At 58.2% G+C, this 24323-nt stretch overlaps 3 protein-coding genes across 4 annotated transcripts; 1 reads left to right on the forward strand and 2 right to left on the reverse strand.

Annotated features, from left to right (window-relative positions):
* Positions 1-675: 675 nt before the first annotated feature.
* Positions 676-1238, reverse strand: FREY1 (Frey regulator of sperm-oocyte fusion 1; the record flags this gene model as incomplete). Its single annotated transcript, XM_080710898.1, has 3 exons — positions 676-797; positions 942-1015; positions 1135-1238. 3 exons carry the CDS (start codon positions 1236-1238, stop codon positions 676-678), a joined length of 300 nt encoding a protein of 99 aa, XP_080567024.1.
* Positions 1239-4565: 3327 nt separating this feature from the next.
* Positions 4566-12044, reverse strand: PEX16 (peroxisomal biogenesis factor 16; the record flags this gene model as incomplete). 2 transcript variants are annotated; one of them, XM_080716434.1, is made up of 12 exons in its annotated part: positions 4566-4635; positions 5221-5285; positions 8247-8366; positions 8515-8587; positions 8686-8835; positions 8936-9016; positions 10165-10265; positions 10386-10519; positions 10839-10915; positions 11048-11107; positions 11699-11734; positions 11933-12044. In XM_080716434.1, the coding sequence occupies 12 exons, from the start codon at positions 12042-12044 to the stop codon at positions 4577-4579; spliced, it is 1068 nt and encodes a 355-aa protein (XP_080572560.1). In that variant the 3' UTR covers positions 4566-4576. The 2 variants fall into 2 exon arrangements, with proteins under 2 accessions (XP_080572560.1, XP_080572561.1); XM_080716435.1 differs by lacking the exon at positions 11048-11107.
* Positions 12045-17800: 5756 nt separating this feature from the next.
* LARGE2 (LARGE xylosyl- and glucuronyltransferase 2) lies at positions 17801-23867 on the forward strand (the record flags this gene model as incomplete). Its single annotated transcript, XM_080690715.1, has 13 exons — positions 17801-18043; positions 18301-18383; positions 18642-18765; positions 18969-19140; positions 19265-19369; positions 21408-21520; positions 21593-21718; positions 21810-21965; positions 22061-22221; positions 22605-22883; positions 23119-23268; positions 23353-23548; positions 23658-23867. The coding sequence occupies 13 exons, from the start codon at positions 17801-17803 to the stop codon at positions 23865-23867; spliced, it is 2118 nt and encodes a 705-aa protein (XP_080546841.1).
* Positions 23868-24323: the final 456 nt, after the last annotated feature.

Here is a 24323-nt window from a genome sequence, read left to right on the forward strand (position 1 = left end):
CCGATGGGACGTGGCACCGCTCAGGAGGAGCACCGCCACCACCAGAGGACGGGGAAGTGGGGCCGCGCCAGGGTGGGGGAGGGCGGGGCTGCTGGGAGAGCAGATGACGTTTATTGTAATATATGGGATTAGATTCATCTATGGAAGACAGAGCGGGCTGCCCGGGGGTGGGAGGGGCAGGCTGGGATGTCAGGCCTCGCCTTGAAGAATGGCCTGCCAGAAGCAGCTCTGCCCCGTCCTGGCCTTACTTCCCTGCCAGGACTCAGTTCTCTGGCTCTTGGCTCCTGCCTCGGCAAAAGCCCATGCCACCTGCAAGTGCCCACCTCCCCCACCCCAGCCCCACCAAGAGCCCTGAGCCCAGGCGAGCCGGCCACCTCCCAAGGACTCTCCAGCAGGGAAATGGCGGCAGGCGGAGGTGAGGTCCCTGCCCTGGCTGCCCTTGGGCCTCCTGCCTCCCAGCACACGGGCGCCTGCAGGCCTGCTCCGCAGGGAAAGCACCTCCTGCCTGGCACAGGCCAGCCCCATCATGGTCACATCACCCTGGCCACACTATTAAAGTGCCATTTCCTGTCTGGACCACGGTGTTATCTCCGCGGACCCCTCTGGTGCCGTCTTGCTCACTCCCCAAGAAAGCCTGAGCCTTTGCTGCACAGAATAGCTTTATGTGGGCCCCCGTCACGGATGCGCGTCGTAGTAATACTCAGCCATGTCTGGCCCATCCCGCTTGCGCTGCTGGGCCTGGGAGAGGAGGGGTCTGGGCCCTCGAGGCCATGGGTGCTTGGGTCGCACCCCATAGTCTACAGAGAGAAGAGAGTAGGTGTGGGAGGCAGGGGGGCCACAGTGAGCCCTAGGCTGCCCAGGAGGAAGACACAGAGGGCTGTCCCGGCCCTCACTGGGGGCGCCTCCACCCATGGGGCAGGGGTCGGGGGGAGGAACACTACCATCTACCAGGCCGGAGAGCGGCTGCGGGAGCTCCAGGGGGGCTGAGAATTCCTCAGGAACAGCCCGCTGCGACCTGTGGGCGATCGGGGTGCTCAGCCTGACCCGAGTTCACCGCCAACTCCCGTATGTGGCGGTGGCCCTGGGAGGGATTGGGCGAGGTGGCACCCTCCAGCACCGGGGCCCTGGCATTACCACAGGGGCTGAGGACGAAGGAGAGCCGCTGCCAGGATGAGGTAAAAGAGGAAGAGGCTGAGCCCAGCCCTGGGGTACAGAGCTCCCAGCATGACCAGCACCATCTCCACACAGGCCCAGTCCAGGCTGTGCCTGCCCTCCCCGCAGCCGGCGGAACCTGCGCCAGCTCCCAGGGCCGCCTCACAAAGGGCACTGGTTCCGGGGCTCAGCCTTGCCACCCCACACTGAGTGTTCTGTTGATGCTCTAGGCCAGCAGCTGCCAACCCTGTCTTACTCTCATGTCGCTGCCCAAGGGTTGGGGGCACAGACCTTGGACTCAAGTCTCAGTACAAATCCTGACAAGTCCTTCATCTCTGTGTGCCTCAGTTTCCTTATCTGTGAGGTAACAACGTACATAAAATCCCTAAGGCCTGGCACACAGTGGGCCCTCAACAGAGGTTACTGACCTGGTACCTAGAGCTCCATCCATCCCAGACAGCCTCCCCCAGCCAGGTGGCTGTCCTAGGAAGGCCCCGCCAGCTCAGGAGGCCAGGGAGGGCTCCCCACCTGCAGCCTACCAGCAGGACTCGCGGTGCTTGGCTCCCTGTGGCTTAGACCGCTGGCCCAGGGCCGCCACAGGCTGCCACCGCCCCTGGGACTGAATAAAGGGTTTCCAGGAGAGGGCACCCCAGCACAGGAGCTGCGGGAGGCAGGGACAGCTTGGCCCACTGGCATGCAGTGTGTGATGCCTGGTGCCACTCTGCGTTTGTGGAATGAACAAATGCACCAAGAGGGTGCTGGACACCGAGTGCCCTGAGACTAGAGGCAGAGAAGTGGCCATTACCCGAGGCTCTGGCTCCCCAGCCCAGCCTGGCCCACTTCATGCAGGGCTGACCTGGCTGGCTTCCCACCACAGAGGTGGTGACAGCAAGACCCTGCCCCTGTTCTGCATCTCTGGTATCTGAACCTGAGGGCTGAGCCCTGGGTCTGGAGCTTTGGGAACCCAGTTGCTTCTAAGACAACTGGCAGCTGGTCTGGCCTCTCCTTTAGCTGCTGAGGTGCCCGCAGCCCAGAGGGTGGTGGCCCTCACTGCCAACCCTGGCTTCTGGTCCCATGTGTCCCGGGGCAGATCAGCCCAGCGCACCCTGTGCGTCCTAGAGCCACATACTGACTTTCAGTGGCCACCTCACCTTTGCCCTGGAGATAGCCCACCTCCCACAGAACTGCACCCTGGATCCCAGTGACCTGGGATCCATGCACTGACTCAAGCCCCAGTCTGCACACCCCTTGCCTCCTGGAAGCCACCGTCTTCCTCCCTGCCCCATCACTAGCCCACTTGGGCCACACCTCACCTGTGCCAGCACACTGCCAGATTCAGCTCTCCCAGTGTTCCAGGTGGGCCTCCCAGTGCCACGGCTCCACCCTCGCCTCTGCCCCGGCCTTGCTCCACAAGACGCAGGGAGGTTCATTCTCCTCACCACTGCTATCCACAGACCAAGTTCACTGCCTGGGTATGTGGTGCCTGCTTGATTTGGCCCCGACCTTCCCCTCCCCTCCGGGCTTGTGCCATCTGTTCCTGCCCACCACTCCCTGCTGTCCTCCTGACAATGGCACTTCACGCCAGACCACCCTGCTGTGACACTGCTCCTCTACCCAGGTCACCCATCAAAAAAGCCCGATGAGCCAGGTGCAGGGCCACAGGCCTATAATACCAGTACTCGGGAGGCTGAGACCAGGCCGCAGCTACTTAGGCCCTCTGCAACTTAGACCTTGTTTCAAAATAATGAAAAATCAGGCTGGGGGCGCAGCTTGGAGGTAAGATGCCCCTGGATTCAATCCCAAATGCCCAAAAAACAAACCACAAAAAAACTGATGATGCTTACTAGACATACTAGGCAAGACCAGATTTGGTGGTACACCCCTGTAATCCCAGCTCCTTGGAGGCTGAGGCAGGATGATGGCAACTTCTGGGCAATTTAATGAGATCTTGTCCTTGTCTCAAATTTTTCAAAAAGGCCTAGAGGGTGTATCTCAGTGGTAGAATGCTCCTGGGTTCAATCCTCAGTACCCTGACAACAAAAATAATGAACATGGGCTGAGAGTGAAGCTCACACACCAGTCCCCGAGTTTGACCCCCAGCACCAAAACAAAACTGATGAGTTATTTTCACAACTCGCTGGAAGGCCCAGTCCCCCACCCCATGCTGCCCCACTAGCCACTATCCCACCGCTGGACCACATACATGCGCTGCCTTCCCAGGAATCCAGTGTGGCCCCTGTGCATTGGGGTCTGTCTCCTCCATTCACGGGGTACCTGGGGGGCAGAGAACCAGGCCCATGTATTTCTGACCACACAGCACGTGCCCAGGAGCAAGTGTTAAACTAAGCCAAAGGTCACAAGAGCCAGAGCTGGTGCAGACTGACGGGCAGCGCCCTCCCCTGCTTGATGCCTCTCCAGCGTGCAGCCCAGAACTCAGAACTCAGGCAGAACTCAGGGAGAGCTGTGCCACTGAGGCTGGGCCTCCCAGGTTGGTACTCCAGCCAGGGCACCTCAGGAGAGCCTGGAGGACAGATGGACAGGGAGCCCTGCGATGACACCTTGCCCATGCCTGGAGACTCCAGTGTGATAGGCTGGTTCTTCCGAAGGCCCAGGGGCAGCACCAAGGCTGAGAAGTCAGGCCTGCACGGTCCAGGTCCCCGCCCTCGCCCCTTCACGGCAGCCTGTCGGCACTGAGCAAACTTGGATACTAGCAGCCAGCAGGGCAAGTGTGGGAAGACGCCAGCCTGCGCCCCTGGACTTGCCCCAGCTTGGCTCAGAGCCGCACACTCCCGCTGCCTCCCTGTCCCAGGCCAAGTGCTGGCCAGCACCTGACATCTCCCCGCAGAGGCTTTCACCCCCAGCTACAGCAGGAGCCTGTGGGGCCTGTCCACGGGCCACCAGGCTCCATCACGGGAGGTGCCTGGGCCCAGCAGGGAAGGGCTAGGCAGAGGCCCTGGCCACAGGCACACCGGGCAGACGTCATCCACGGTCCGGCTCAGCATGTCTGCCTTCACCAGAGGCCAGTGAGGGGGCAGTGCTTCCCCCAGGTGTCAGGCAAGTGGCTGTCCTGCCTGATAAAGCTTGATCGCAGCGTTCCGTGGCTGGAGGGACCAGGATCCAGGGCCTGCTGGAAGCATCTTGGCCCAGCAACAGGGGCAGGCTGCAGTGGCTCCATCAAGGGGGGGTGCAGTTAGGATCGAGAGGATCTAAGGAGGATCACTGGTAGCAACAGGGGCCGTTTGCAGTGCCTGGCTGGCACAGAGGAGGTGACGGGCAGTGGGCATGGAGAGGCCATATGCTTGGACAGTGCCACAGTCAGTTTTATTAGGTCAGAAGGGCCAGGGCACTGGAGAGCAGAGGCCGGCTCTGGCCAGAGCACAGAGCATCCCCCTGCTCCTCCCGCACCCTGCTCCCGGGATGACTGTCAGCCCCAACTGTAGAAGTAGATTTTCTGCCAGGCAGGCAAGTAATCCATGAGCGGCCCTGCAAAGAGAGAGAAGGCTGGTCAGGGCAGAGGGCCAGACCTCTGCTCGCAGGGTCTTTCTTGGGCCCAGCTGTATTGCCGCCCCAATACAGCTGCTCACATCTGGGGGAGCCAGAAGGAGCCGAACCTTCTGCCTTCCACCCTCGGAGGGGCCCACATCCATCAGCAGGGATCTCTGTCCTGTCCTTACAGACAAGGACCCCCAGCCTCAGGAAGTCAAAGGGCCTGTCCAGCTATAGGTGTTAATAGGGGGCCTAAGCAAAGCCACCTTGTGCTGAGGGGGGACATCAAGACAAACGGGCCGCCCCTCCTGCCAGGTAATCGTCCACCAGGTGAGATGGCCTCATATTACTCCAAGATACAGGCAGGAGGGAGGACGGATGATGTGGGCCAACAACCTCACAGCGCAGGTGGCCCCTTCCAGCCACCCAGGGCTCAGGCCCAGAATCTGTCAGCCACCCACCCTGGCTCTGGGCTCCCTCTCCTGACGGTGCCAAGAATCAAACCACTAAACGAGCAGTGGGAGACAGGGCCACACACTCAACCCCCGGCACTCGGAGCCACACACTCCTACCCTCACTTACTCGCAACCAGGCCGACGCCGGGGACGTGGTCAGCCAGCAGCTGCAGGAGGAAGAGGATCTTGGCCCTGCAGGGGGGTGGGAAACAGAGTGGGCTGAGCAGGGCCAGGGCTCCCCATACATGAGGAGCTAAGAAGCCTTTGCTGGCTGACGGGCCACAACAGCACCCCCCAGAGGAGCTGGGAGAACCCCAAGACAGAAGGGGGCAACCTCGGGAGCTGGCTCTGGCTCTGCCCCCCAGTGACACCCAGGGTGCTCAAAGCTCAGCTCTGGCCGCAGCTTCTGCACAGCTCCTTGCAGACCCCTCCCTCCAGTGGAGCTTCATCAAAAGTTGTAGAGTCCCACTGCAGCAGGTGCAAGGAGGGACCCCAGCAGGCAGAAGAGCTGTGCCAAGAGAACCTCACAAGCAGACACCGAGAGCGGCCAGGCCTGGGGCAGGGACGGGACATAGCATCAAGTGTGGTTCAGTGGTAGGACGTTTGCCCAGCCCTGGGGTTTGATCTCCATTGCAAAAACAAGGTGTAACTTTTTGTGTGTTTGGTACTGTGGATTAAACCCAGGGGTGTTCTACCTGCAAGCCACACCTCTTGTCCTCCTTTGTTTTTTATTTTGAAATAGGGTTCCATTAAGTTGTGGAGACCCAAGTGGAGAGCCTCACTACGTTGCTGAGGCTGGCTGCAAGCCTGTGATCCCCGTCCAAGCCTCCCAAGTACTGGGATTAGAGGTGCGTGCCACCACGCCCGGCTGAGACGTGACATTTGTCAAGTGCCTGCTAGACATACTAGGCAAGACCAGACCGGGGGTGGGGGCACTGTCCTCATTTTCTCTTTACAAATGAGGCACAAAAAGGTCCAGTAAGTTGCTCAAGGCCACACAGCCGGAGGCAGGCTGGCTCCAGGGACCGGTGCAAGCTGCAGAAGAGGGGAGACCGCTGCTCGCAGACCACACCCCGACCCTGCTCCTAGTCTTTCAAGGAAACAAGGGCTTCTGAGGACAGATTTCTGGAGCCCCCCCCCCCAGGTCTGGGACTCAGCCCTGAGGCACCAGGCTGGTCAGGCTGGAAGAAGAGTGAGCCACAGGGGGCCTGCAGCCCGGCAGCCACTTCTAACTACTGCCATCTCCGAATCCCTTGGTTCAATGAGACACTTAGACGGGGGTCATACAATCCCTGTTAGTTTCTGGAATGTTTTCCTTCCTTCCTTCCTTCCTTCCTTCCTTTTCTTTCTTTCTTTCTCTTTCTTTCTCTTTTTTTTTTTTTTTTTTTTGTGGGACTGGGGATGGAACCCAGGGGCATTCTACCTCTGAGCTACACCCCCAGCCCTATTTTTAATTCTTTATTTTGAAACAGGGTCTCACTGAGTTGCAAAGGGCCTAAGTAGCTGAGGCTGTCCACGAACCGCGATCCTTCTGTCTCAGCCCCCAACTAGCCAGGATTACAAGCGTGCGCCACCACGCCCGGCTCTGGACTGCTTCTTTCTGAGAGTGGTACAGGGTTTGCTTGAGTTCCTTATGCACTTTCAGACTTACCTGAAAATAGCAAAACTGCCAGGAAAAGTTCTTTTTGGTGAGTACTAGACATGACATAAGCCTTCTCTACTGCCTTAGGAAGAAACAGGTTGGATGGCCATAACATTAAGTGCAATGCCATTTACTATTCTAATGTTTTATTATTTTTTGTGTTACTGGGGATGAACTCAGGGGCAATTTACCTCTTGAACTACACTGACAGCCTTTATTTATTTACTTATTTCTTTCTGCGGTACTAGGGATAGAACCCAGGGGCATTCTACCTCAGAGCAACACCCCTGGCCCTATTTTTTTATTCGTTTTATTTTGAAACAGGGTCTCACTGAGTTGCAAAGGGCCTAAGTAGTAGCTGAGGCTGTCTGCAAACCGCGATCCTCCTGTTTCAGCCTCCCAAATGCTGGGATCACAAGTGTGTGCCACCACGCCCGGCTATTTTTTATTTTGAAACAGGATCTCATTAAGTTGTTGAGGGTCTTGCTAAATTGCTGAGACTGGTCTTGAATCTGTTTTGGCCTCCCCAAATCTGGGATTACAGGTATGTGCCACCAAGCCTAACCTTACTATTCCAGTGTGTGTGTGTGTGTGTGTGTGTGTGTGTGTGTGTGTGTGTGTGTTTTGCTGGGGATCCTGTAATCCTCATGTCTCAGTCTCCCAAGTACTGGGATTACAAGCATGCACCACCACACCCAGCTGGTACTAGGGATTGAACTCAGTGGCATTCTAACTCTGAGCTACACCCCCAGCTATATTTTATTTTTTACTTTGAAACAGGGTCTTACTAAGTTGTGGAGGGCCTAAATTACTGAGGCTGGTCACAAACTTAAAATCCTCCTGTCTCAAGTACTGGGATTACAAGCGTGCGCTACTACTCAGCTCTTACTATTTTAATTTTGAAGCACTGTATTCACTAAGTCCTAGACCAAGGTGTCCTGGAGCATGGTCAATCTCCCCACCACACAGCGGCCCTGCCAGGCCTTCAGGGCCCAGGCCCTGCAGCTCCAGCTCAGCAGGCTTCTCTGTGGCTGGGGCCCAGGACTCAGGCTCCTCATGGGTGACCCAGCGGGGACTGGGCCAAGCAGCGACAGATCAGCAAAGGACACGGACTCGGGACCCAGCTCGGCCAGGGCTAGCTGGTGGCTGAGGTGCCCAGCCTCTTTGAACCTCAGGTGCTTCCTGAGAAGGGTGGTAAGCCGAACTCTCTGGCTTACGACGTGGGGATGAGCTAAGAGTATGGAGAGCTGGCACCTGCCCCGACGATGCCCTCAGCTGTGCCCTTGGAGTCAATCCCGCCTGCAACTCCTGGGCCGGTGGCTGGGCACACCGAGGGCAGGCTGGGTTGGCATCTGGTAACTGTTTACTGGGCAGTACATGGTAGGTACCCAGTGAACCCAAGGGGAAGAAACCAAAAGGGAAGGCCCCCACAGGAGCAGCACCTGGGCTCCCCCCCCCCCGCCCCTGTCCCTCCGGAGGACGGCAGTGCTGCGGGCGGGGCGGGGCCTTACTCAGAGAAGCGGTCGTAGAAGGGGGACCGCAGCAGGTAGAAGAGCAGCACGAAGGTCCTGCGCCGCAGCTCCAGCCGCTCCCTCCGGGTCAGGCCCTTCCTGTCACTCAGGAGGCTCAGGCTGGGGGGGAGAGGCCAGGATCAGGGCCAGGCCAGGAAGGAGCCACAGGCGGGCAGTCAACCGGGGCCCACTGTCTGTGCAGGGGAGCCAGGCCTGCTAGGGGAAGCCCCAGGGAAGGAGCAGGACCCCCAGGCAGGCCCAGGCTCACCTGGTCACATCCACGGCGCCAGACAGCAGCCAGGGTGTCCATGACCGTTGACCCCACAGGCCCAGGCTGAGCACTGCCGACCAAGGCGTCAAGGATGTCTCCAGCACGGGCAGCCCGGCCCCCCATCTGGCCCTAGCCCACAGCACCAGCCCCCACCCGGGCGAAGGATACAGTGCAGCAGGGGACGCGCAATATACAAGGTCTCCGCGATGGTCTCCTGCAGGCCCAGGGGGGTCGGGGGGATGCTCAGCTCCTCATGCTGCGGCTGCCGTCCCTCCCGCTGCTGGGGCACTCCCCAGTGCCTTGAGTGCAGGGACGGAGCTGGAGTACAAGGTCGGCAGATGAGCGGCCCAGGCCAGGGAGAGTGGGCGCTGACCTCACACGTAGGCGGCCAGTCCTGCTATTCGCGCCCTCCACTTACTGTTCTGGAGGGTCCGCACCACTCGGTTCGACCGCTTCCCCACATAGGACTGCTCCTGGCTTCCCGAGCTGTGGTCACCAGCTGGCGGGGACAGAGAAAGCCATGCTGTCAGAGGGACAGGTTTCCAACAAGGAACAGGTCTGCTCAGGGGCGACAGCGAAGGCGTGAGGTTTACACCAAGAGAGCAGCTGAGCCAAGGAAACTGGAGTCAGGGCTGCAGTTCAACACTGAACCTGAATGCTGGGAGAAGCATTCTGGAACTCTCCCTAGCCTGGGAAGAGGTCGGCATCACCTGCGGCCGGAGTCAGCTAAGAACTCAGGTTTGCCAGACCCAAACCCGACCACATCCATGGGGACCACAGCACCACAGGGGCCACAGCCCGCAACCCTCTCTGCTTTCAACACAACTGTGATTACCAGCAAAGGGCTACCCAACTAGCGGCCAAGGCTGCCAGGTGGCAGCCCACACCCCTGAGGCACAGGACTGCCCTGCCTCTTGAGACTGTGGTCTTGTCTCTGAGCCAGGCCCAGAGACAAGACCGGCAGGACCCCAATCTCCTGCTGATGCTCTGTCCCCTCCACTCAAAGCCCACAAAAAAAGAATGAGGAAGCCAGATGTGGTGACCCATGCTTATAATCCCAGTGCATGGGAGGCTGAGACAGAAGCATCACAGGTTTGCAGTCAGCCTCAGCAACTTAGCAAGCTCCTACTTCAAAATCAGGGCTAGGAGTGTAGCTCAGAGGTAGAATGCCCCTGGGTTCAATCTCCAATATAAGAGTCCCAAGTTCAGCTGGGCGTGGTGGCGCACGCTTGTAATCTCAGCATTCGGGAGGCTGAGACTGGAGGATCATGGTTCGCAGACAGCCTCAGCTACTACTTAAGTGAGGCCCTCTGCAACTTAGTGAAACCCTGTTTCAAAATAAAGAATAAAAAATAGGGCAGGGGGTGTAGCTCGGAGGTCAAATGCCCCTGGGTTCCATCCCCAGACCCGCAAAAATAAAATAAAATAAAATAAATAAATAAATAAAATAAAAAATAAAATAAAAGTCCCAAGTTTAAGTTCTGATTTTGTTCCCAATCTAATCTTTTTCTCCTGCACAGAATAATAGTGTGATGAGAACCAAATGAGCTGATGGGATAAATGTGCCCCATAAATCCACACTACGTATTCACAGTGATCAGCTCGAGGGCCGCAGATCAGTCCCATGTCCCAAGTCAAGCAGCTTACCCAAGGCCTGGGCCTGGGCCTCCCTGTCCAGTGGAACAATGGGGGGTGAGGTCTGGAGGCCAGCCTTGAACCAGATCAGCAGGAACATCCGTAGGACAGCCCTGGGTTGGAGAGGAGAGGAGAGGAGAGGGAGCAGGGCTGGGGGGAGCGGCCAGCAAGCAGGGGCCTTGCCGCTGGCTTGGGCCACACACCCAGGCCCCGCCCTCCACCTCCCAACCTACTTAGCCAGCTGGATGAGGGCGATGACGAGCCAGCGGCCCACTTCACCCCACACTTTGGCAGCCCCCATCTCCATGAACACCTCCACGCACTCCAGCACGCTCAGCCATGTCAGCAGCTTCTGCTGGGACAGCGACTGCAAGAATCCCAGGCCAAGAAGTCAGGGGGCTCCTCCTAGTCCCAGGCTTTCCCCCAGGGGAGAGGGCACCTATGACAGGAAATGCTGAGCCCAAATACCAACTCCACCACTAACAGGATGGGTGAGCAGGGGCAGGCTCTCCCACCTCTCTGTCTCTTCATCTGAGATGGGGACTCTAACACTTGGTTTGAGGCTCAGGTGGACGCAGGCATCTCTCGCGCTGCGACTGTAACTTGTACTGCACACGCGGGCTGGTCATTACACTTCATCCCCGAATCCTGTGCTTCCCGCCTGCAGTGTCTGGAAGAATTCTCACCACAGGCAACTTCTTGCGAAGCTCCTTCCGCAGGATCCCGTCATTGAGCAGAACGAGCAGGTTAGAGGCGGAGTACACTGAGGGTGGAGAGTGGCCCTGAGAGGCAGCTCTGCAGCCTCACCCCTCACACCCTCTCACCTTCTCCCCAGCTCTAGGGATCATCCGTCATGTGCTGTGTTCTGCCACCCACAGACTATGTGGAAACCAACCTGCCTCTCTGCCCATTTCCTCAGAGCTCCACACTCCCCAGTACGACCTTGTGTGGGTGACCGGACCAATAGAGCATGGGACGACCTCAGAGAAAAACCAGCTCCTATCCCGCTGGCGAGCACTGGTCATCTGGCTGCTCAGAACTAGCTGCCCAGGTGACTCGTGGCCTCACCGCCACACCTGTTCATACCTGTCAAAACCCAACTCACCTTTCAGGACTGTCACCTCCAGTACTCACTGGGCAAACACTACTGAGACACTTACGGTTTGGGAATCCCGGAATCTGGGACATCTGGATTTAAATCTTGGTTCTGGCATCACCAGTGGCTGTTCCCTACCTTCACTGAACTTCTGTTCCCTCAGCTAGGCAGTGAGGACAGCAACAGAGCCCACCTCATAATTGTTGGGAAGATAAACTGACAGGCAGGGAAAGGCGCTAACTCCGGTGCATAGCCAGGGAGAACAAAGTGCTCCGACGCGTCTCCCGGCTATTGGGACAGAGGGCTCTGGACGGGGGACGACAGACCTTTCTCTAACTCCGTCACCGCACAGAGGCACCTGATGAGCAGCCAGGACCTGGGGCCGTGTGGCCACACCCTCTGGAAAGCCCTCCCGGGCCCTGTCCCCCCTCCCCCCAGAACCCAGCTCACCCAGTTCTGACAGCTCGTGCGACTCGGAGAAGCGACCTGGGAGAGAGCAGAGCAGGCGTTGGTGAGAGCGTGCCTTCCCGGCGGCTTCAGGTCCCCGGACTTCCTCCCCTACGCCCTACGGGAGCCTGGAGGGAACTTTTCAAGTACGGAGATTACTACCCTGAGTCCACAGGGAAGGGGGCCAATGGGGTCATAGGTCAGAGCCCCGAAGGATGTCAAAGGTCAGGGTGGCACCTGCCAGCAGGTAACTGAGACCCCGCACTGCCGTCTCCAGCTGGGCCGTGGCGGCCGGATGACGAGTCACGTACTCCTGGTAGCGGAGGCCCAGGAGTCGCAGCTTCTCCATCCTGCCACCGGCACCCACAGACCCAAGGGCCGACAGAACGACTGGCCGCAGCGCCCAGCTTCCTGCGCCCTCCTTCCTGCTTCCGGCCCTAGGCCCGCCTCCCGGCTGCTCAGCTTCCGGGAGCCAGAAGGATGGTGACGTGAGGGCCTTTGAACCACTCTTCACCCCATCTCTGAAGCCACCTCCCTCTCGGGTAGTGCTTAGCAACTGCGGGCCTAAGCCCGCCCTCCTACTCCTTCAAGTCATTGGCTAACGTACTACCCGCCCCGCTCTCCCCAAAGCCACCCGGACCCCACTCTTCCGCCTCCTCGGTTGGCCACCCCTGCGCCTGCGCAGTTAAAGTTCAGGGACCCGCTCAGCAGCAGGCCGCGCAGTTCATTCCAGAGAAAGGAGCAGGAGCCCTGAGTCTTTCCAATAGATCGCCGAGAGGCTCGAACGGGAGGAACGGCTGTTTAGGGGCTTGGGAGGTACTGCGCGGAAACCAGCTTCAATCAGGCTGGGAAGATTCAGGGGTTCTAAAAATACTCAGACTGGGTCTCAGCAAGTGCGTGTTTGTCGAGTTCTCCTACAAGAGGTGGTGCTGGGGAAACTGAGGCAAGAGGCCAGACTCCCCGCGCAGTCTCATTTCGCTAACCGGAAGATTCAGTGCTCTGGCTTCGGCCCCAGCTCCTTCAAGGACTGTGTACCCAAGATCGCGCACCTGAACGTCCACCTCCCCGAAGAAAATCCTGGTCGGGCTTCTGCTTTAGGCTCAGATTGACCGTGAGCAGCACTTTCCCTTCTCTGGGCCTCTGGTTCCCCCTTCTGTAAGATGAATTGAGAACAGACTTGGTCCTTGGACTCGGGATCAAGCTCACAGCGCTCTGTGGCCATCAGATGCACCTCCCGGCCCGCAGCTGCACAGCAAGGATAGGGGCGACTCCTGGGGATCCCTTCTCAACCCAGCAGCCGTGCTAAAAGGGGCTGCAGTGGGAGAGCGGCTACCGAAGGTGGAGAGGACGGCGCCCCGGAGAGGGAGCTGATTGGCTGTAGGGCAGGGGGCGTGGCACGGCTGGGCCACTGGGAAAGCAGCCCGCGGATTTATGGTACTCCGGGAATAGTAGTACTTTAGCTTACCAAATGCCCTCGGCCAGATACCACCTCCAGATCAGAAAGGGACTGCTTAAGAATGCCCAATCAAGCCAGGCGTGGTGGCGCACACCTGTAATCCCAGTACTTGGGAAGGAGGATCTCAGGTTCGAAGCCAGCCTCTGCAAATCAAAATAAAACACTATGGTGGTCTGGAAGCTGGGCGTGATGGCACATGCTTGTACTTGGGAGGCTGAAACGGGAGGATCACAGGTTCACAGGTTCGTGGCCAGCCTCGCTACTTAGTGAGACCCTATTTCAAAATAAAGAATAAAAAAATAGGGTTGGAGCCAGGGGTGGTGGCGCACGCTTGTAATCCCAGCATTCAGGAGGCTGAGACCAGAGGATCGCGGTTCGTGGACAGCCTCAGCTACTTAGTGTGGCCCTTTGCAGCTCAATGAGACCTGGTTTCAAAATAATGGATAAGCCGGGCATGGTGGCGCACGCTTGTAATCCCCGCGCTTGGGAGGCAGAGACAGGAGGATCGCGCAGGTTCGAAGCCAGCCGCGTGCGCTGGTTTAGGAGACCCTGTTTCCAAATTAAAAAAAAAAAAAATGTAAAAATGGGTCTGGGAGTGTAGCCCAGAGGTAGAAGGGCTTCCAGGAACCCCAGTACCACCAAAAAAAAAAAAAAAAAAAAAAGATAAAAAATATGGCTGGGGGTGCAGCTCGAAGGTAGAATGTCCCAGGGTTCCATCCCCAGTACCGCAATAAATAAATAAATAAATAAATAAATAAATAAATAAATGGGTTGGGAGTGTTGCTCGGAGGTAGAATGCCTCTCAATATTCCATCCCCAGTACTGCAAAAATAAAATAAAATAAAAAAGAATAAAAAATAGGGCTGAGGCCCAGCGCAGTGGTACACACCTGTAATCCCCTCTGCATGGGAGGCTGAGACAGAGGGATCGCACGGGTTCAAAGCCAGCCTCAGCTACTTAGTGAGGCTCTCAGCAACTTAGTGTGATATCCTGTGTATAGCTCAGAGGTAGAAAGCCCTTGGGTTCCATCCCTAGTACCACCAAAATATAAAAATAAATAAATAAATAAATAAATAAACAAAGGGGCTGAGGGTGTAGCTCACAAGAGGATCACAGATTCAGGGTTACAAGCATGTACCACCATACCCGATGCTCACACCATTATTTATTGGTACTAGGAATTGAACTGAGGGCCATTCTATCTCCAAGCTACATCCCCAATCCCTTTTGTTTATTATTTTGAAACAAGGTTTCAGTTGCTCTCAGATGCTAAGGGTCTTGCTAAATTGTTGAGGCTGACCTTGAACCTGTGATCCTCCTGTCCATAACTGCCTCCCAATATTTGGCTTGTTATTGTCTGTCTGTCCTGAAATGTAAGCTGCTTGAGGGACAGGGACCTTGTCGATCTTGCCCTAGGTGAGTGGGTGGGAATGAGCACCTTCCCTCCAAGGCCTCCACTGGGCCTAGCCCCTGGAAGGGGCTCCGGCTGGGTCCTGCAGCCCAACATCCTGCTGTAAACCATGAGGCCGACCCCAAAGAAGCAGTGCAGCCTGTGCTTGGACCTCTGCTGGGAGGTAGGATGCCTCTCTCTGGGAGATGGGGGGTCAGCATTGGGCCTTGGGAGGCCAGGGCTAATGGTTGCTATGGAAACTGATGGCAGCTCCTTACACATCTGGGAATTGAGAAAAGATGGGTGCAGTGCCGGGGCCACCCAGGCATCTAGAGCTTTGATCTCCAACTCTCCCTTTCCTCATCTCTAGCCTGTAGCTGGGGTGAAGGGTGGAGGATTCCCTCCCCAAGGGAGCAGGTGAGGCACACCGGCAGGCCCTGGCCTGAGATAAGTCTTCCATAAAGGTCAGGGGTCAGTGGGAGACACGGGGTCCACAGGTCCCACTGTGGCCACTCTCTCACCTAACCTCAGCACTTGGGTGGGGGTGGGGAGCAGAGATGTCTGCTGGACCCCAGAGCAGTGGTTCTGAGGCTGTGCAGGGTAAAGGCAGATGAGTAGAGGTCCTCTGCGCCTGAGACCAAGTCTGGCTTAGCTCTGCCCAGGACTTTGCTGCGTGACCCTGGACCAGCCAGGCCTCCTCTCTGGGCTGTCATGTCAGCTGTCATCTGTACCTGTTCAACTGGTCTACCTCCCTTTCTTTGTGACTTGGGGCAGACTGAAGGAGGAGGATGCAGCCCAACCTGCCCAGAGGCCCTTCCAGTCAAGACAGGTGGCTAAGTATAGGCAGAGGTCCAGCAGGGAGGGGCCACCCCTTGTGCCTCCAGCGCATGGCCAGCCTTTGTCTCTGGGGCCTAATCAGACTTGGGATCTAGACAGAAAATTCAGGTAGCTAGCCTGCTGCACCTGGCCTGTGGTCGCTAGGCCCTGGGGGAGGCTGCTCTTCCATCTTCCATGCCTCTTCCTCTCCTCAGAGCACAGGACCACCAGCCCTGGGAGTGCTGAAGGACTCCAGGCCACAGGACGGGGATGAAGAGTGACCAGAGAGGAACATGCTGATGAAGACAGAGGAGAGAAAGAGCCACCCGGCCCAGTGCCTGAGCCTGGGTCCTAGTCCCAGCTGCTGACTCGCCTCCCCCATAGCTCAGCCTCAAGGGTCTCTGTTCTTTAGCCACTGACTGGGCATTTCTCCATTCTTGCTTCTTCAGAGAGAGAGAATTCAAATGGAAAACATGAATTAGGAGAATATAAGAGGTTAGTTAGGAAAGTGGGGGCCAGTGTCAAAAGGCTGTAATAAAGGGGGGTTATGCTCCAGAGGGTCTGGAGTGGGCTGCTTTCTTGAGTGGAAAACATTGGGGCTTGTCATGTGGGAAGTCCTATATTTCATCAGGAAACCTTCAAGCCAGGATATCTCTCTCCTCTCTCTCTCTCTCTCTCTCTCTCTCTCTCTCTCTCTCTCTCTCTCTCTCTCGGAGTTGCTGAGAATACTGGTAAGTTGCTGAGGCTGGTCTTGAAGCTGCAATCTTCCTGTCTCAGCTTTCCAATACTGAAATTTCAGGCGTGCTTCTCGTCTGCTTCTCCCTTCAAGCCACAGCTTAGTGAGTCTGCATTGTAGAATCCATGTTAGAAGCTTTCTTGTGGGGGGTCTGAGCGGAAACCTTGCGGGGGTTACAGCCTTCCATAGTTAGCTGGCTGTGGATAGGCAAGGAGTCCTGTTATTACCATTCATCAGGCCTGCTGAAGTTTTCCCACCAGGTCCCTCAGACCTGTCCCAGTCTTACCCACCTCCTTACTTCCACCTGGGGAAATTTGGCAAACTTGCCACAAGGAGGACATGGTACGTACACACACACACACACACACACACACACACACACACACACACACACACTCCACAGTCCCTAAAGAAAAATAAAGTAAGCAAACAACTTCAACCCCTTTTGAGTGCCACAAAGAAAATAGGGTGTGGAGTGAGAATTCCAGGCAGAGGGAAAGTCAAGGACAAATCCTGGGGCCGGAGGGCTTCAGGGAAGGGTAAGAAAGCTGGGGCTGAGGCTCAGAGCCCCAGGAAGGGCAGGAGAGGGGCTGCCCCAGACGGGAGGCCCAGAGGGTGCTCTTGGCCAATAGCTCACTTGAAACTCGTGAAGACCGATGTGGTAGAGCTCACCTGTAACCCCAGCACTTGGTAGGCCGAGACAGCAAGACTGTGGGTTCAAGACCAACCTCAGCAACTGGTTTCAACAAAAAAGTAAACGGCCGGGGTGTAGCTCCAAGGTAGAATGCCCCTGGGTTCAACTCCCAGTAGCAAAAACAAAAAGCAAAACCAAAGTTCTCCCGGACAATCAAGCCAATGTCCCGGGTGGACGTGAGGATTAACTGAGGTAGCCGCATGCTTAGCACAAGCCTGGCACCAGCGGGAGCTCAAGCAACCGTGACTGTCCGGTTCACAGTCCAGGAAGGCCAGAGGCCAGGCTGGGAGGAAGGGATCCAGCCGGGCGCCAGTCACAGTCACGACACTCTAGACAAAGGTGGCTGCTCCCTGGCCCTGCGCGGGCGGCAGGGAGGCCCCTCGCCAGCTCCAGGGCGGGAGGTGGCCCTCCAAAGCGCGCTTTGTCCGGCGGGCCAGGCCACCTGGGCTGAGGGTGCCCGGGGGAGGCGGGGAGGAAGGCGGACGCTCCAGGTGCTCCGGCTCCGGGGCAGGTCTCTGCGTCCCCGGAACAGGTGTCCAGACCCTGGGGTCCCGACATTGCCGCCCCTTTCCCCCAACTCCGGCCGCGCTCCCGCGGTGCCTTTGATCCCTCCGGCCGCCGGCCCCTCCCCCGGAGGAGACGAGGGGGATGGGCCCGGAGCAGGTGGCGGGCCTGGCCTTCCTGGGGGCCGACCCCCGCCCTCCAGCGCCCCGCGTCTCAGACTGGGGGTTTCCAGCCCCTCGAGGGCGGGCGGGGCCAGGCCGGGGTCCCGCCCCCTGGAGCTCGGCGGGCGGCCGAGGTGAAACCTGAGCCCAGGTTGGGGGCGGGGCCGGCCCCCTGCCCCGCACCGGCCGCCCCAGGCGCAGGCCCGGCCCCGGTCGCTGGGGCAGGTGAGGGCGGCGACTGCGCGCGGGAGCCACGTCGGGGCCGAGCCTGCGCCTCCTGGGTCGGGGGACCCGCGATGGAGCCGGCGGCCCGGGGGCGCGCCCCGCCCTGAGTGCCCCGCGAGGGCCATGCTGCCCCGAGGGCGCCCCCGGGCGCTGGGGGCCGCCGCGCTGCTGCTGCTGCTGCTGCTGCTGCTGCTGCTGCTGGCCGGGCTCTTCCTCCTCTGCGGGGACCCCGAGTGTGCGTGCCGCGAGCCCGGCGGGACAGCGGGGACCCCAGGATGTGCCTCCTGCCCGCCCTCGCCTCCAGCGCCCCCAGACGGGCGGCTGCGGGGCTCCCCCTGCGGACCCCAGCCGCCGCCCAAGTGCGAGGTAGGTGAGCCCCGGCCCTGCCCCGCCGCCCGGACCCGGTGGGAATCGCCGCACCTGGCGTCTGGCCGCCCTGACCCGGGCAGAGGGCGCCCCCGTGCGCGTCTTCTCAGTCCTCGGCCTCGGTTTCCCCACTTGTGAAGTGCAGGGGCTGCCCAGACGCACCCTGTTCCTAGTTCTGCTGCCAGATGGGGCCGTGGCCCTCAGCCCGCCGGCCTCTGGTGGAGGGGGCTGTGGCTGACCCGGTGTCCCCTTCCCAGCTGTTGCACGTAGCCATCGTGTGTGCGGGACATAACTCCAGCCGGGAGGTGGTCACCCTGGTGAAGTCCATGCTCTTCTACAGGTATAGCCAGGTGTCAGTGGAGGAGGGTCAGGAATGGGGAAGGGGACCAAGACTGGCAAGCCGAGCTCCAGCTTCCTCCAGTGACGCCGGACAGCGTCCCCTCCTCTCTTGAAGGGTGGCTGTGAGACCGTTCTGCAGCCACCGGGCCGGGAAAGCTCTGGGAGAGATGTGGCTTCCACCTCTGGGCCCTCCGGGTGGAGGTCACCCCGTGTCCTTCCTGCTGAGGCTCCTCTGGCTTCCTCTCTGTTCACCCAAAAGGAAAAACCCGCTGCACCTCCACCTGGTGACCGATGCCGTAGCCAGGAACATCCTGGAGAAACTCTTCCACACCTGGATGGTGCCCGCTCTTTGGGTCAGCTTCTACGATGCTGAGGAGCTCAAGGCAGGGCCCTTGCGCCGCCCGGCTGCCTGGGGGGACCCACCGGTCCTTACGCGACGGGGTGGGGTGGGGAGCCCTGTCCCCCATCACACCTACTGACGCCCAAATCCCTCGCTCTTCTGGGTCCATCCCTGCTTCCCACTGGGTGATCAGACACTTGCAGCCGCTTCTCTGCCAGCTCATGCCTACCTTTCCCCCCCGCGCAGCCGCACATCTCCTGGATCCCCAACAAGCACTACTCTGGCCTCTATGGGCTGATGAAGCTTGTGCTGCCCAGGGCCCTGCCCTCCAGCCTGGCCCGCGTCATTGTCCTGGACACAGACGTCACCTTCGCCTCCGACATCGCGGAGCTCTGGGCGCTCTTTGCCCACTTCTCTGGTGAGAGGCTGGGGCCCCCGCCCTGGCCAGCCCCCTCCTTGGCTTCCCCAGGACTTGCTGTGGTCCAGCCCTGAGCCCAGGTCCCCGGCAGCCTCAAGGGGTTCCCTCATGCCCTCCCTCCCAGACCAGCAGGTGATCGGGCTCGTGGAGAACCAGAGCGACTGGTACCTGGGCAGCCTCTGGAAGAACCACAGGCCTTGGCCTGCCTTGGGCCGGGGATTTAACACAGGTGGGGACAGTGGAGGGGGGAGGCAGGAGGGTGGGCCTCTGGGCCCCAGGGGCTGGGCAGGGCACAGAATGCTAGGGTGATCCCCAGAAAAATAGTGCGGTGCAGAGAACACTTGGTGAAGAGGCCCCAAACAGTTCAGCTTTGGCTGTACATGCTGGATGACTCTTGGGCTCGGAGTCTCCATTTTCTTATCTGCTAAATGGGGATAGTTTTAATAGTCCTGGCATCACCGCGTGCGAGAAGATGGCTGTGGTGTGTTCTGCGTGGCACGCAGTGCCTCCCTGCTACCCCAACGAGGTTGGCAGAGGTAGTTCACATTCTGTCTGAACCATCAGAAATAACACTCCTGCATTAACAATGGGGATACATTCCTAGAAATGTGTCATAAGGCAATTTTATTGTTGCACAAATATCACAAGAGTATTTACTGAAACCTGGATGCCACGGCCTAGATGCAGGCTATGTGGTATAGCCCATGGCTCCAAGGGTACACATGTATACAGCATGTCACTGTGCTGAATATGGTAGGCAGTTGTAACACAAAAGTAAGTGTGTGTCTAACTGTAGAAAAGGTATAGTAAGAACAGTAGGTGAAATGCTGGGCGTGGTGGCGCACGCTTGTAATCCCCGCGCTTGGGAGGCTGAGACAGGAAGATCACACGGGTTTGAAGCCAGCCTCAGCTACTTAGTGAGGCTCTCAGCAACTCAGTGAAACTCTGTTTCCAAATAAAGTATAAAATAGGTCTGGGAGTGTAGCCTGGAGGTAGAAAGCCTCTGGGTTCCACCCCCAGTACCATAAAAAAAAAAAAAAAAAAACAAGAACAGCAGGTGATAGGAATTTGTCAACTCCATTATAATTTTTTTGGGGGGCAGTACTCGGGGTTGAACCCAGGGGCATTCTATCTCCGAGCTACGCCCCCAGCCCTATTTTTTATTCTTTATTTTGAAACAGGGTCTCAGTTGTCGTGGAGGGCCTCACTAAGTAGTTGAGGCTGGCAGAGAACCTGCAATTCTCCTGTTTCAGCCTCCCAGGTACTGGGATTACGTGTGTGCACCACCACTCCTGACTTTCATTATAATTTTATAAGAGGACCATCATTGTATATGTGGTCTGTTGTTGACTGTACCAGTAAATAAAAATAAAAAAATATTCAGCAGGGCTGGTGCTGCAGGCCTGTAATCCCAGTACTTGAGAGGCTGAGACAGGAGGATTGTGGTTTTTGAAGCCAGCCTCAGCCACTTAATGAGATCCTCAGTTTAGCGAGACCCTGTTTCAAAAAAAGTAAAAATAGAAGCTGGGTGTGGTGGTGCTCATTTGTAATCCCAGTATTTGGGAGGCTGAAACAGGAGGATCACAGGTTCCCTGTCAGCTCCTGCAACTTAATGAGAGCCTTGTTAAGGGCCTCTATGGGTCTCATAAATAAAGAATAAAATATAGGGCTGGGCGATTAGCTAATTACACACACACACACACACACACACACACACACACACACAGTAAAAGTAGCTAGGTATGGTGGCACATGCCTGTAATCCCAGTAGTTGGGAGACTGAGACAGTAGAATCAGGTTTGAGGCCAGCTTCAGCAAGACCTTGTTTCAAAGTAAAAAAAATAAAATAGGGCTGAGGGTCTAACTCAGAGGTAGAATGCCCCTGGATTCAATCTCCAGTACCAGATACACACGACCTAATAATACACATTCAGATATTCAAAAGATACCTTTGTGGAACCAGGCATGATGGCACACGCTTGTAATCCCAGTGCTTGGGAGGCTGAGACAGGAGGATTGCACAGGCTCGAAGCCAGCCTCAGCTACTTAGTGAGGCTCAGCAACTTAGAGACCCTGTTTCTAAATAAAGTATAAAATAGGACTGGGAGTATAGCCGGGAGGTAGAAAAGCCCTTGGGTTCCACCCTCAGTACCACACACACACACACACATACACACACAAACAAAAACAAAAAAAGAAACATACCTTTGTGATGCCCGTCCCCCAGGAGCTTGTCCCTGGTGATAGGACAGTCTCTCTGTTGCCAGGTGTGATCCTGCTGCGGCTGGACCGGCTGCGGCAAGCCGGCTGGGAGCAGATGTGGAAGGCCACCGCCAAGAAGGAGCTCCTCACCCTGCCTGCCACGTCCCTGGCTGATCAGGTCCGCCCAGGGGGAACCCTGGAGGGGGTGGGGCAGGCTGGAGGCAGAGGTGTGATGGCCGTCTCTGCCCAGGACGTCTTCAACGCTGTCATCAGGGAGCACGCCGCGCTGGTGCAGCCCCTGCCCTGCATCTGGAACCTGCAGCTGTCGGACCACACGCTGGCCGAGCGCTGCTACGCCGAGGCGGCTGACCTCAAGGTGAGCTTGGCAGGGGGCTGAGAGGTGGGGACAGGAGTGGGGACTCCTGCACCCTGCTCTTGTCAGTTACTGACATCCTCCCTGCACACAGGTGATCCACTGGAATTCGCCAAAAAAGCTGCGGGTGAAGAACAAGCATGCGGAATTCTTCCGGAATTTCTACCTGACCTTCCTGGGGTACGACGGAAACCTGCTGCGGAGAGAGCTCTTTGGCTGCCCCAGCCAGCCACCACCTGGAGCTGAGCAGGTGATGGCCGGCCCCTCTCTGCCCTGGTGGGCCCTGGTCTCAGTGGAGGGCGTGTTCTGTACCAGCCTGGCCTTTGTCTCCTCTGACATCCCCAGTTGCAAAAGGCCCTGGCGCAGCTTGATGAGGACGCCGCCTGCTTCGAGTTCCAGCAGCAGCAGCTCATTGTGCACCGGGTACACACCACCTTCCTGCCCCATGAGCCGCCGCCCCCCCGGCCTCATGACGTCACCCTGGTGGCCCAACTCTCCATGGACCGGTGAGGATCCAGGGGCGCCCCCAGGAAGCATTTTGGAGAGGAGGCTTTTGCCTGGTGCTATGGTGGTGAGCTGCCTGTCCCTGCAGGAGTTCCAGGAGCTGGAGACATAGGGTGTGGGGGAAGAGCTTGCGCTCTGGAGTCATTCGGATGCTAAAACGCATCACAGTAGCTGTGGGACCAGGGGCCAGTCCTAACATCTCAGGCCCCTAGCTAGTCTTCTTACCTGTCACACGCGGAAGCACCCACCCGGCGGGATAGTTGTGAGGATTAAGTCAGAGGGGCTCCGGTGGGCAGGTGCTCAGTAAACCCCTCGGGGAGCAGCCCACTCTGGGGAGCTGCCGCAGCTCTCACAGGCCCCCCGTGCTCACCCCGCGTCTCTCCAGGCTGCAGATGCTGGAGGCCCTGTGCAGGCACTGGCCGGGCCCCATGAGCCTGGCCTTGTACCTGACCGACGCGGAGGCCCAGCACTTCCTGCATTTCGTGGAGGCCTCTCCAGTGCTCTCTGCCCGGCGGGACGTGGCCTACCACGTGGTGTACCGCGAGGGTCCCCTCTACCCTGTCAACCAGCTCCGCAACGTGGCCCTGGCCCAGGCCCTCACACCTTACGTCTTTCTCAGTGACATTGACTTCCTGCCTGCCTACACCCTCTACGACTACCTCAGGTGGGCCCAGACGGTGCGAGAGGGCCGGGACTTGGGGTGGGCCTTGGCAGGGCCTGGGAGCCAGTGGGACCCTGGGCTGCTCTGTCCTCTGCATGGTGGGGTTTGTAGCAGGCTGTCTTTCTGAGTTCCCATGGAGACCAATGAAGCCGGGATCTGCTTTTGCATCTGCTCGAGGCTGCAGGGCTCAGTGGCCTTTGGAAGGTGGGTCCTGGGCTCAGTCCGTGCTGCCCCCCAGGGCCTCCATCAAGCAGCTGGAGCTGGGAGGCCGGCAGAAGGCCGCGCTGGTGGTGCCAGCGTTCGAGACCCTGCGCTACCGCTTCCACTTCCCCGATTCCAAGGCGGAGTTGCTGGCCCTGCTGGACGAAGGCTCCCTCTTCACCTTCAGGTAGGCGAGGCCCTCCCTGCTCTGCGGCTGTACCCGTACAGGTCCCATCCCCCTGCATCCCGCGTCTCGGCCTGGCTCCCACAGGTACCACGAGTGGCCCCAGGGCCATGCACCCACGGACTATGGCCGCTGGCGGGAGGCTCAGGCACCATACCGTGTGCAGTGGGCAGCTGAGTACGAGCCCTACGTGGTGGTGCCGCGGGACTGCCCTCGCTATGACACTCGCTTTGTGGGCTTTGGCTGGAACAAGGTGGCCCACGTTTTAGAGCTGGATGCACAGGTGAGAAGGGCACAGCCACAGCCAGCTTCCTCTAACACCAGTTCTGTCCTTCGCCTGCCCCAGGGCCTTGGTCACCACAGCCAGCCCACCCTCTGCCCCACCCTTGCAGGACTATGAGCTGCTGGTGCTGCCCGAGGCCTTCACCATCCACCTGCCCCACACCCCCAGCCTCGACCTCTCCCGCTTCCGCTCTAGCGCCGCCTATCGCCACTGCATTCAGGCCCTCAAGGAGGAGTTCCACCAGGACCTGTCTCGACGCTACGGGGCTGCTGCCCTCAAGTATCTCACGGCCCTGCAGCAGCCCCAAAGCCAGGCCTGAGCCTGCAGGGCAGGGCTGTGTGGGTGTGCCGTGCCCTTGGCCCAGGCTGACATGACCTTGCCCTGGAGACCCCTCCCACCATCACTTCTATTTAAATTATTTAAAGCTCAGGCTGGGTGTGGTGACTCTTGCCTGTTAATCCCGGTACTTGGGAGGCTGAGACTAGGGTATGGTGGGTTTGAGGCCAGCCTCAGTGATTCAGGGAGGTCATTAGCAATTGAGACCCTGTTTCAAAATAAAAATAAAATGGCTGGGCGGGGTGACACAGGTTTGTAATCCCCAGCTCGGGAGGCGGAGACAGGAGGATCGCACATGTTCATGTTCGAAGCCAGCCTCTCTGGTTTAAGAGACCCTGTTTCCAAATAAAAATATAAGCTGGGTGTAGTGGCTCAGGCTTGTAATCCCGGCATTTGGGAGGCGGAGACCGGAGGATCTGGGTTCCTGGACAGCCTCAGC

This window comes from Muscardinus avellanarius (genome assembly GCF_963383645.1).
Source record: "Muscardinus avellanarius genome assembly, chromosome: 1".
Classification (NCBI taxonomy): domain Eukaryota; kingdom Metazoa; phylum Chordata; class Mammalia; order Rodentia; family Gliridae; genus Muscardinus; species Muscardinus avellanarius.